The sequence below is a fragment of the Myxocyprinus asiaticus genome, chromosome 47 (assembly GCF_019703515.2).
Source record: "Myxocyprinus asiaticus isolate MX2 ecotype Aquarium Trade chromosome 47, UBuf_Myxa_2, whole genome shotgun sequence".
NCBI classification, from domain to species: domain Eukaryota; kingdom Metazoa; phylum Chordata; class Actinopteri; order Cypriniformes; family Catostomidae; genus Myxocyprinus; species Myxocyprinus asiaticus.
In genome coordinates, this window is record NC_059390.1 from 19,244,444 (window position 1) to 19,256,372 (window position 11,929).

The window sequence follows — 11,929 nt, forward strand, 5'->3', positions numbered from 1 at the left end:
GAATTGGTGGGTTTTTGTTAAATGTGAGCCAAAATCATCACAATTAAAAGAACCAAAGACTTAAACTACTTCAGTCTGTGTGCATTGAATTTATTTAATACACGAGTTTCACAATTTGAGTTGAATTACTGAAATAAATGAACTTTTCCATGACATTCTAATTTATTGAGATGCACCTGTAAATCCTTATGTTTGAATTGTGTGAAACATTTTAAACAGACATTTCAAGTGGAAAATGTGTATGATATAGTTAATACTCTTTACAAGCTTAGATTTCTAAGATGCGCACAATTAACAAAGACTGCAAATGGAGTTGAGAAAGCGGCCATACGATCTGAACTTAAAATCACCATGCGCATTTTCATTCATAAGGTTTACATTGCTTTGTAATTTTCTATGTTTATTTAAAATATCGCTTTATGCCTGTGCTTGATGGATGATCAGTCTTCTGAATACTTTTTCTATTATTTGGATGAATTTGTTATACGTTTTGAAGTCATTATTCGTGCTTTTCCGAATAATCCCTATGCTGCATTTTATGAATGCTGTGAACACTAAATACAACGGTGAATTACAGATGGTTTCATGCTCTAATTTCTTCTGCAGTGTCTCACAGGTAAGATCACACCAGTCCTTCAATGCTGAAACAGGTAAGTGTAGGTAAGAGAAAAAAAAACACCATTCTTACAGCCAGAAGAGCTTCTAAATACTGTATTTGTCACACAAAAGCTCAATCCAGAAGCAGCAGCATTTTATTACAGCCAGACCATGATTTTTTATGTAAATGGTAATCAAAAAATACATCTAAACTACTGATTTCAACATTCATATTATATTAAATCCAGCCACTGGATCAGCACAAAAAGTCAGAGGATACGTGTGTTTGTGTATCGTCTGTGTTCTTCCTGATTTTTTTTTTTTTTTTAGAGCGAATGGTGCGTGTTGTCCTGCTTGATCATTCGTGACTCTCCGTGATTAAGAGTGAAGAACTGATCTGGATTCAGTCCGCAATTCCCCATAGCAGCGCGTAACTTTGCTGGAGGTTCTAGATAATACTAATAGAGAGAGAGAGAGAAACTTAGAAACTAAAAGTGCAATGTAATGTGCTAAGCATGTGTTAAAACATGTTTTTGTTTGTCTACGGAGTCAAGGGCAGGGAGTAAACTTATTTTCAGAAATAGTTTTGCATTTTGGGGGGGGTTCCCAAAAAACAGTTAATCAAATCATGATATGTCACAGAGAACATATGACCATTCGCTCCAAATAGCCTGTTCCTCTTTCTCTAGTATTTTCAAGAAGACATTTTAACGTCATCAAAAGATTTTTATAAGAATATCTCAGCTCTGTAGGTCCATACAATGCAAGTAAATGGTGACCAGAACTCAGAAGGTCCAAAATGCATATGAAAGCAGCATAAAAGTAATCCATAAGACTCCAGAGGTTTAATCCATTTCTTCTGAAGTGATATGATAGGTGTGGGTGACAAACAGATCAAACTTTAAGTCCTTTTTTACTATAAATTTCCACCTTTGACCAGCCCCAACCAGTAGGTGGCAGAATGTGAAAGTGTAGATTCACAGTAAAAAAGGACTTAAATATTAATCTGTTTCTTACCCTCACCTTTCACATCACTTCAGAAGATATAGATTTAACCACTGGAGTAGTATGGATTACTTTTATGCTGCCTTCATATGCATTTTGGACCTTCTGAGTTCTGGTCACCATTCACCTTCATTGTAGGACCTACAGAGCTGATTTATTCTTCTAAAAATGTTTGTGTTCTGCAGAAGAAAGAGTCATACACATCTGGGATGTCATGAATGTGAGTAAATGATGAGAGAATTTTAATTTTTTTGGTGAAGTGTCCCTTTAAGATAACTGTCAATTTTGTTTCCTCCCCAGTCTGAAAATATGCTAAAAATTCCTAAATGCATCTGTATGCCAAACACTTCCACAGAGAGAGTTTAACACCAGTGCAGCCTGACACAATACAACAACAAAAACTGGGATCCCCTCACAGCAGCTGGAAAACAATTACAATCAGAGCTGTGCCAACTGGCCGGCTCAGAAAAAGCCCTTTAGATAGAGAAAATGAAAGCATGTTCGTGTTTGTGTGACAGAGATGGGCTCATACCTCATAGGCTAAAGCAAACGTCCCCCAGTGAATGGCCAGCGAGTTTTTTGCCCTTATGTCAATGTGTATCTGAACAGCCTCCTCCGGGTCCACATGCTGAGATTTCATGATCCCTCTATTCAAGACAAGTTATATCATAATTACTATACTCCTCCTGTAAAACAACCTAGAAACACACACACGTGTTCTAACTTCTAGGATCTAGGGATGTGCAAAATGACTCTCAACAGTCTTACCTAGGCAGGTACGCTCCAATCGGGATAGCAGCCAGGTCAAATGGTCCGAAGTGTTTTCCGATCTCTTGAAATGCAGAGCAGTATCCCGTATCGCCAGCGAAGAAGAAGCGACTATGGGCCCCCACGATAGTCCAGCTACCCCATAATGCTTTATTGTCATCCAAAGGCAAGCGTTTACACCAGTGCTGTGCTGGTGTGCAAAAAAATGTGACATCATCATGCCGAGGAATGCGGTTTCCCACCCACCAGTCCAACTCAATGACATTCTCACAGCCTGCCTTATGCATCCAGTCCGCAAGGCCAAGTGGCACAAACCAGTGCAGGTCAGAACCAAATCGAGCATTGAGCGATTTCACTGAACCTGCGTCCAAATGATCATAGTGCGTATGACTGATCACGACCACGTCCAGGCGAGGAAGCTGTTCTACAGTGCAAGGCGGGTCGCGGTAACGCTTCGGACCCATAAATGGCATTGGAGAGGCTCTCTGGCTGAACATGGGGTCTGTCAGAATCACCAGTCCCTCCATCTCCACCAGGACAGTAGCGTGACCCAGCCAGGTCACTCGAAGAGATGAGCCGGTCTGCCCGCACTGATCTCGGTTCTGAATAAAATAAGGCTCCAGAACGGGCAACTCACGGTCCAGAACCTGAGAACAGAAAACAAAACAGAGTAAATCCTCAATTACTTACTTAATTTCTGCCCCTGGTAATGTGTGTTCACCTCTTTGGTACTGGGAATATTACTGTGGTTCTTCTCCATGAGGAACAGCCGCATGATGGTACTGTAAGACGGGAACTGCCATGTTGCCCAAGGATTCACAAAGCAACCGTGAGAGTCTTGTTTGGAACACGTAACACCTTCCTGTTGTGTGTAATCCAGCAGGAAGTTTCTCTGAGGTGAGCTACTGTTCCCTACAGGGTCAGGGGAGATGCTGTGACCCCCTTCAGCCTCACTTGCTTCGGTGAAAACAGGTCCTTCTGCCATTTTCTCCCCACCTGCAGCTGAACTGCACAAACACCTGCTAAAAACACATTTGATATACAGTAAAAAAAAAAACAGGTTTACAGCGTACAGACAGGAAGTGAGAGACCTAGCGTTGTGCCGTAGAGCCAGACAAAATATATTATTGCTGACTCAAGATGGGTACTGCATTACTTAACATGACTGCTCTCCAGAACTCTGGCTACTAATGCACCTTCATTTCTGCTTGTTTATATACTGAGTGCTCTCATTTCTCTGCATAACCTTCACACACTTGCTTTGCCATCCATTATGTTACTCATATATTACACAATTGATAATTCACCAGACCATACACTACTTTTAATATTGCCTTTTTATCATAATTTATGTAAATGTTTCTCTCGCCTGTGTTCACTAGACACTGTGTTACATGTTCTGGACTTCAATTTCCACACTTCTGCACACTTCCTTCCTGCCACTCAGGGAAGAAATGACAATACACCCAAATTAGGCTTTTAACTTTCTGTATGATGCATATTATTTGTGTTGATCCTGACAGACCAGCCCCCTCCATGAAAACATGAATGTATACATTTTATAGTATTATATATAGTATAGTATTTAAAGTCTTAGGCACATAAGATGTTTCACAAGAGCATTTGTCTTAAGATGGTTATTTATATCTTCAGCTTTAGTGTGTCAATAGGAAATATAAATGTTAGACTCCCAAACATTACTTTTGCAAATAGAAAAGATTAGAATAGAAGAACAGGGAGCCCTGCAACAGATGTCATGGCCCCCACAAAGCCCCCCACTGAACATCGAGTCAGTCTGGGATTACATAGAGACAGAAGCAATTAAGACAGAAGAACTGTGGTGAATTCTCCAAGAAGCTTGGAACATCCTATCTGCCAACAACCAAGAAAAACTGTGTCCAGGTGACCTAGGAAAATTGCTGTTTTAAATGCAAAGGTGGTCACACTGAATATTGATTTAGCTTATGTTTACTGGACTTTGTATGACGTTAACTGATAAATGAAAACTATTTATGTCATTATTTTTGAAGACATCCTCACTATGCAACATTTTTCACAAGTGCCTAAAACTTTTGCACAGTACTGTACAACAAAGGTTTATAATAAAAATGCATATAGTCTGATGAATCTGAGTGATCTAATTATAATACACTGTTATTATGCACATACTGCATGATAGACACGATCAATAAAATTGAAGAACAGTCTATAGGCCTTTATCACAGTCCGCGTGTCGTTGTCACATCCGGCTCCGAATTGTAGCGTAACCAAACATCCGCCTTTCGACGATCGCAGTTTTTCTAAATAAATGTAGCCAACTTGGATGCACTTGGCAGTACACATCAGCCGTTAAATCGTTTCTTTGGAGTAACAGCACTTTAATGTGTAATAGTCTCTGAGCGAGGCTATTATCAGCACAAGTTCACGAGGAGCTCCCGCGCTGTTCAGTTTACTCCCAGAGCATTATTGTGCTCAAGTCCGAAGAGACAGCGTTTAAGTGTTTTAATGTCATTGTTTGCAGCATGCTCGTATGCCATTTGAGAATATAATACAGTTGCAGACACTGGGACAGTTCCATCTCTGTTTTATTTACACTGCATTCGGTCGCGACTGGCGAGATCATCCATCTTTTTAAAAAAATGTACTTGTATACTCTGTGAAGTGTGCCCTGCTCACATACATCCTGTTTACTTGTATACCCTTGTGCTTCCATAAAAAAAGTTACTCAGAGGTCCTTAGAGGACAAAAATGTCCACGACAAAAAAAATATATTATATATTAATATTATTTTCCACTTTCACTGACTTTTTTTAACTAACATCAGTCCTGATCATAACTATCAAATATTCATTCATTTTCAGGATTTTAATCCTTTGAATGCCAGTTTGTTTACATAATGCCACTGTTGATTTTTAACACACACACACACAAACATTTCTCAATACGCACCTACAAAACACACTCTGACATCCATACCAACACAATTTTAGCTGCATCATTTGGCCTGCAGTGCTCTATAATACAGCAAACAGAAAATAGGAAAAAAGCATGTATTTGCTCCATAGGCTAAACATGAGAAAAATGGCGCCATCTGGTGGAAAATTTTAAACTTTGAAGCCAGGGCTCCAGAATGAAAGCATAATTTTATATAATTCATGATATGGCACTGGGATCAAATCTTGCCATTTTAATGGGTTTCAATGGGGACATTTTTGTCCTGAAGGTCCTGAGTGTAACTATTTTGTGTACACAGTGTATTATAGGAACCGAGGTTGAAATATCAAAATTCCCCCAAAAATACACACCTTTAATTTATGCCGTTGGCACTAACTCGAAAAAATAAAAATTAAAAAGACAGAAATGTCCCTAAAGTCGCACAAGGGTTAAAATGACGAAACAACATGACACTGATTTTCTTCCCTTCATCATCCCGGAGTCATGACTGTACGGTGAGGTGTGTCTGTTTAGATTTGAGATGAATTGTGCAGCGGAAGTTGTTTTACGCTACTAAGCGAAGCTTTCGCTCTGCGAACACGGAAGTGTGATAAAGACCTATAATCAACCTGACAACACATGAGCTGATTTTTCAAGCATACAGAAGGCGCAACTTGCGCTCAAATAAAACAACTAAAGCCGTTAATAGCGCAGGTACGTACCGATGCGTAATGTTCCCAATGAAAAAACTCGAGCCCAAACAGCAAAAAGAACAACGACAACCGCAGCAGATGAGTGTTGGTTTTTGGGAGAGTCACATGTGCACGCCCATCACCGCTCCAGCACGGCTCTGATGTCACAACAGTAATGCGCTTGAGCTTACACTGCCCTCTTGTGGTACAATATTGTAACTGCATAACTCTTTCCACTTAAGCCACACAATGCTGTTTTAAATAAATACTGCGGTAAGATAATTTTAAGCCTTTAAAAAATATCTGTATAGTTGCATTAATATGCCCTAAGATAAAATGTCAGCTGATTGTGTTATTTAGAGAGCTGCAACAATAAAGGCAGTTGCAGTTCCAAAGTTGTACCACAGGAGGGCGTTTAAGACATTGCCCGAGTATAAGAGCTACGGTGGCTCAAAACGCCAAACGACTATTGACACTATTTCAAATCTTAAAACATTTTCATAACGACCACAAAGGAATCATTTGTTGATGGATGAGGAAAAACAGCTCGTTTTAAAGGTCAAATGAATGCAAGAGTACACATAAATCTGAACAGTTCACAAACTTTTTCTGTGTTAAATCTGCATGCGTATCACCTTCCAGTGATTTCCCCTCTGCTGGCCACGTGTGATATACAGATGCAACCTCGTAAGCAGACTGTGGTTCCTCTGCACACAACTGAAAGTTTCCTGACCGCATGTCGGAGTGTCAGCATATCCAACTGAGTTCAAACACACTCTGCAGAGTCTGTAAACGCTTGCTGTCACTTCCGCATAATTTACACATCACACGTGCGCGCAATGAGACCAGATGCACGTGCCTTCTTCGCTCATGTCCACCTAAAATTCACAAAATGCACATTTATACTGACTTTATACACATTTCTAATCACAGTGAATGGAAATGTAAAGTAGCGTTATATTCTGAAAGATTCACAAATGTTGTGGTCTCGTTGAGTCATTCCAATAGTCCTACACTGCCCTCCTGTGGTGAAATATCGCAACTGCATTTAACTCCTCATTGCCTTCTCAAATCTGTCAAGGGTGTCTGGTCTCCAAATCACAACTCAGTGTAAAATAAACAACTCGACAAACTTCATTGTACATTCTCCTTTCGAAATGTAACCACAAATACAAATAACTCTTTTGCATTTAACAAATCCCAATCTAGATCCTTGAGGTGTACTCCCAACACTACACATTTGGGTTGTCTCCCTTCTCTAACATGCCTAATTCAACTTATCAGCTCATAAGTACTCCAAGATCTGAATTGTGAGACATCCAAAATGAGAAACACTGATTTATTACAAGGAGAATAAATAATAGTATTTCAACACTATTGAAATGGTGGGAGGGAGTTTTGTTGAGTTATGTTGTTTAATAGTCTCTCAGAGGAGGGAGGAGACCGTGCTCTACAGTCAGGCAGGTCAGCAGCAGCACTGGGTTGCACTAAGGGCTTAGTAACTACTAGTTAGTTTGTAACTAAGTCAGTGCTTAATTTGGTTGCACCACCTGTTCTTAAGGCAAGACTTAGCTAGTATGTTATAAGCTCTCCGTAAAGTAACGCATAGTCGCAGATGATGACATTTACCTGTATTGATCTAATAAACAGCCTTCAAATTTGACACAGAAGTGTTAAAAAGCCATGCATTTTAGTTTGATCTTGTTACGGTTGATGTTCAAACCTTGTGTGTTCACGTCACTGTCAGCTGTAATAAATTATATCCCCATTAAAATACGATAGCTCATGTAATAAAAGTAGATTTAATAAAATAGTATATTTGCCCTGTGTAAATATAGGAACTGGTATCTACAATAAATAATGGGTGATAAATAAATACTAATACAACACACTGGAAAAACAGACATTTATTCATGTTAATATCCTATATATATATATTGAATATGATGAAACTTGTCACCGTGCAACGCACCCTGAAAACTGCACTGTTATGACAGTTTTTTTCCAACCATTACTCCTGGTCGGAGGCTTCCACATACACTATATTGCCAAAAGTATTCGCTCACCCATCCAAATAATTGAATTCAGGTGTTCTAATCACTTCCATGGCCACAGGTGTATAAAATGAAGCACCTAGGCATGCAGACTGCTTCTACAAACATTTGTGAAAGAATGGGCCGCTCTCAGGAGCTCAGTGAATTCCAGCATGGTACTGTGATAGGATGCCACCTGTGCAACAAGTCCAGTCGTGAAATTTCCTCGCTACTAAATATTCCACAGTCAACTGTCAGTGGTATTATAACAAAGTGGAAGCGATTGGGAATGACAGCAACTCAGCCACGAAGTGGTAGGCCATGTAAAATGACAGAGCGGGGTCAGCGGATGCTGAGGCGCATAGTGCGCAGAGGTCGCCAACTTTCTGCAGAGTCAATCGCTACAGACCTCCAAAGTTCATGTGGCCTTCAGATTAGCTCAAGAACAGTGCGTAGAGAGCTTCATGGAATGGGTTTCCATGGCCGAGCAGCTGCATCCAAGCCATACATCACCAAGTGCAATGCAAAGCGTCGGATGCAGTGGTGTAAAGCACGCCGCCACTGGACTCTAGAGCAGTGGAGACGCGTTCTCTGGAGTGATGAATCACGCTTCTCCATCTGGCAATCTGATGGACGAGTCTGGGTTTGGCGGTTGCCAGGAGAACGTTACTTGTCTAACTGCATTGTGCCAACTGTGAAGTTTGGTGGAGGGGGGATTATGGTGTGGGGTTGTTTTTCAGAAGCTGGGCTTGGCCCCTTAGTTCCAGTGAAAGGAACTCTGAATGCTTCAGCATACCAAGAGATTTTGGACAATTCCATGCTCCCAACTTTGTGGGAACAGTTTGGGGATGGCCCCTTCCTGTTCCAACATGACTACGCACCAGTGCACAAAGCAAGGTCCATAAAGACATGGATGAGCGAGTTTGGTGTGGAAGAACTTGACTGGCCTGCACAGAGTCCTGACCTCAACCCGATAGAGCACCTTTGGGATGAATTAGAGCGAAGACTGCGAGCCAGGCCTTCTCGTCCAACATCAGTGTCTGACCTCACAAATGCACTTCTGGAAGAATGGTCAAAAATTCCCATAAACACACTCCTAAACCTTGTGGAAAGCCTTCCCAGAAGAGTTGAAGCTGTTATAGCTGCAAAGGGTGGGCCGACGTCATATTAAACCCTATGGATTAAGAATGGGATGTCACTTAAGTTCATATGCGTCTAAAGGCAGATGAGCGAATACTTTTGGCAATACAGTGTATATATTTAGTTTACACATAGGGATACGTTCTACCTAAGTTTAATGGTGCAACGCTCAAATATTTAGTAGTGCATAAATTGTGACTTAGTGCCCAATTACGCCACAACTAGGCTAAGTTGTAACTCACATTTAGCTGGTGGAACCGGCCCCAGGTCTCTAATAGAAACAGATGCAGACTGTGTTATCCCACATAACTCAGAGTAATACGTAGATCACAGATTTCTGGGTGGATAATCCCATCATTGACTGGACAGACTTCATATGCTGCAGAGCAGATAAGCACACTAATCCACTATTTTGAGCCGAATAACACACAATCTCTCCAACAATGGACATGTTTATCATGTACTCTGATCTATGTTCTAATATGTTCAGTAATGTATACAGTATATGGTAAGTGAAAGATAAATAAAGATATACATCACAGATATACAATAAACATTCTGAATGTCAAGCCAAAATCACATTAGTACAGATAGGCTACAAACAGTGTATCAGATTCAAGTGTATTATGCTTTTGCACATGCACATTGGTTCTTACCAAAGCCATTACGATAAAATAAAATAAATAAATAAAATAAAAAAAGGACATTGTATAACCCAACTGTAAAGATGCAGTTGAAATACACGTCCTTGAACTGCAAGAAAGAACTATTCACAGTAATCAGGGCTGTGAGATAAACATGTAGTCTGTCCATGAGCTAAAATACAGCTTGACTGCATGATAATATGGCATGCAATAATGCAAATGGCATGCATTTCAAACATACTCATGATTATTTTGTATTCTGATTATTATCATGGCAGTATTTTAATAATCACACATAACAACATGAGGCCACAGCAGCAGCTTATACTCTGTTGGTAATACTTACATTTATTCATTTAGTAGATGCTCCAAAAGAAACGTACAAATAAGGAATAGCCTACTACAACAACATAAGCAATGCATCATAAGAAGGCGGCAATATAAAAAGTGGTGCAAAAAACTACTCAAGTACAGCCTAGAATAGAGATGAAAGTGAACGCAGTGATCTTAGCTAACACTAGTTTATAAGTTAACATTACTTACTAACATACTTTAACACACTTCAACCAGAGGTGTAGTAGCCTAAGTACAAATACTTATTTATATATATATATATATATTTGTACTTCACTTGAGTAAATATTTCTGATGACTTTCAATTTTACTCCTCTACATTTTAAAGAGAAAATTTATACTTTTACTCCGATACATTTCTCCAGACCCTTTTGTAACTTTTTATTACATTACTTTCGTAAGTGTAAACTGCATGCGGCTCAATGATAGTGATGTCCGATTCGCAAATGAATCATTTGTGTTGAATCGTTTGATCAACTCGAATCTTTTGAACTGGCAAAATTGGTTAAAATGCAGTCTGAAAGATACATTTTTTGAATATTTGTACTTTACTCGAGTATAAGTATTTCTGATGACTTTTAATTTTACCTCACTATACATAAAAACATTTTTTAAGAGAAAATGAGTACTTTTACTCTGATACATTTCCCCAGATCCTTTCGTTACTTTTACAACTAAACAAAGCAAAAAATAACAGCTGTAAATGTAAACTGCATACGGCTTGGTGATAGTGATGTTTGATTTGCAAATGCATAATTTGAGTCAAATCTTTAAATCTATCCGATCCTTTTGAATTCTACCATTTCTTTTGAATCGGCAAAAATGGTTCAAACAGCAGTCTGAACGATTCGTTTTTTAATCTATTCACAAATCTGAATCGAAATCATCTGGAACCTCGAATAGCGTGTGATGCGTCTCCACTCAGGAATCTAAAAGTCTTTCATGTAAGTTTGAATCTGTGTTTTTGGCTATACATTAATTGAATGCATTGTTTGGGCTTAAACATTAATATAGTTTTGATACTGTATTTTTCCTACTTTTCCAGGAGAACGTTATGCATAATATTTAGCAGTTCACAAGTAAATATAAAAGTTGGTAACCATTTACATTTAACAAGGAACCATGTGAACTGTATTAATCAACAATGACCAGCTCTGCCATTATTTATGCCTTTTGTGACACTTAAGTATTTAATATCAGTAGCCTATACTTTAAAACTTTTACTTGAGTCAATTTTCTTAAATGTACTTAAGTATGACAATTGGGTACTTTATACAACAATTATGATATTCAAGATATACTAATACATTTTAAAAATAAAAAGTTATATGTTAACACTATAACGCATTATTAACGAACATTTTAGCTATTTTATTTCCATAAATGTAAAAACTATTATTATAATACTATTATTTATTTACAAATGTTAACAAACAAGTTAAAATTTTGTCAAGTGTTTGGCTACCAATGAATGCACATTCACATACACTGCCTGGCCAAAAAGAAAGTCGCCGTTTGGATTTAAAGCAGATACTTAAGAGCTTATGATTGGATCATTATTGCAGTGATTAATATGTTTCAGTTGGCAACAATTCTTTTAACACTAACTGATGCAGTGTGTAGCTTCTCATTTCTTAAACAACCGTGTCGGAAGACGTGTCCAGTGGTCGTGGAAAAGATGTTACTGTGTTTCAGAAGGGGCAAATTATTGGCCTGCATCAAGCAAAGAAACAACTAAGGAGATTGCTGAAATCACTGGAAT

The 11,929-nt window shown here is 38.8% G+C and overlaps 1 protein-coding gene across 4 annotated transcripts; it reads right to left on the reverse strand.

The window, feature by feature from the left end:
• Positions 1–689: 689 nt before the first annotated feature.
• Positions 690–6,868, reverse strand: LOC127436929 (N-acyl-phosphatidylethanolamine-hydrolyzing phospholipase D-like). 4 transcript variants are annotated; one of them, XM_051691457.1, is made up of 5 exons: positions 6,632–6,868; positions 3,092–3,389; positions 2,371–3,017; positions 2,135–2,249; positions 690–1,055 (listed from the first exon to the last, which is right to left on the reverse strand). In XM_051691457.1, exons 1-5 carry the CDS (start codon positions 6,748–6,750, stop codon positions 924–926), a joined length of 1,311 nt encoding a protein of 436 aa, XP_051547417.1. In that variant the 5' UTR covers positions 6,751–6,868; the 3' UTR covers positions 690–923. The 4 variants fall into 4 exon arrangements, with proteins under 4 accessions (XP_051547417.1, XP_051547416.1, XP_051547418.1 ...); XM_051691456.1 differs by having other exon boundaries at positions 3,092–3,392; positions 6,632–6,867; XM_051691458.1 differs by lacking the exon at positions 6,632–6,868 and adding an exon at positions 6,027–6,179 and having other exon boundaries at positions 3,092–3,392.
• Between the last annotated feature and the right edge of the window lie 5,061 nt (positions 6,869–11,929).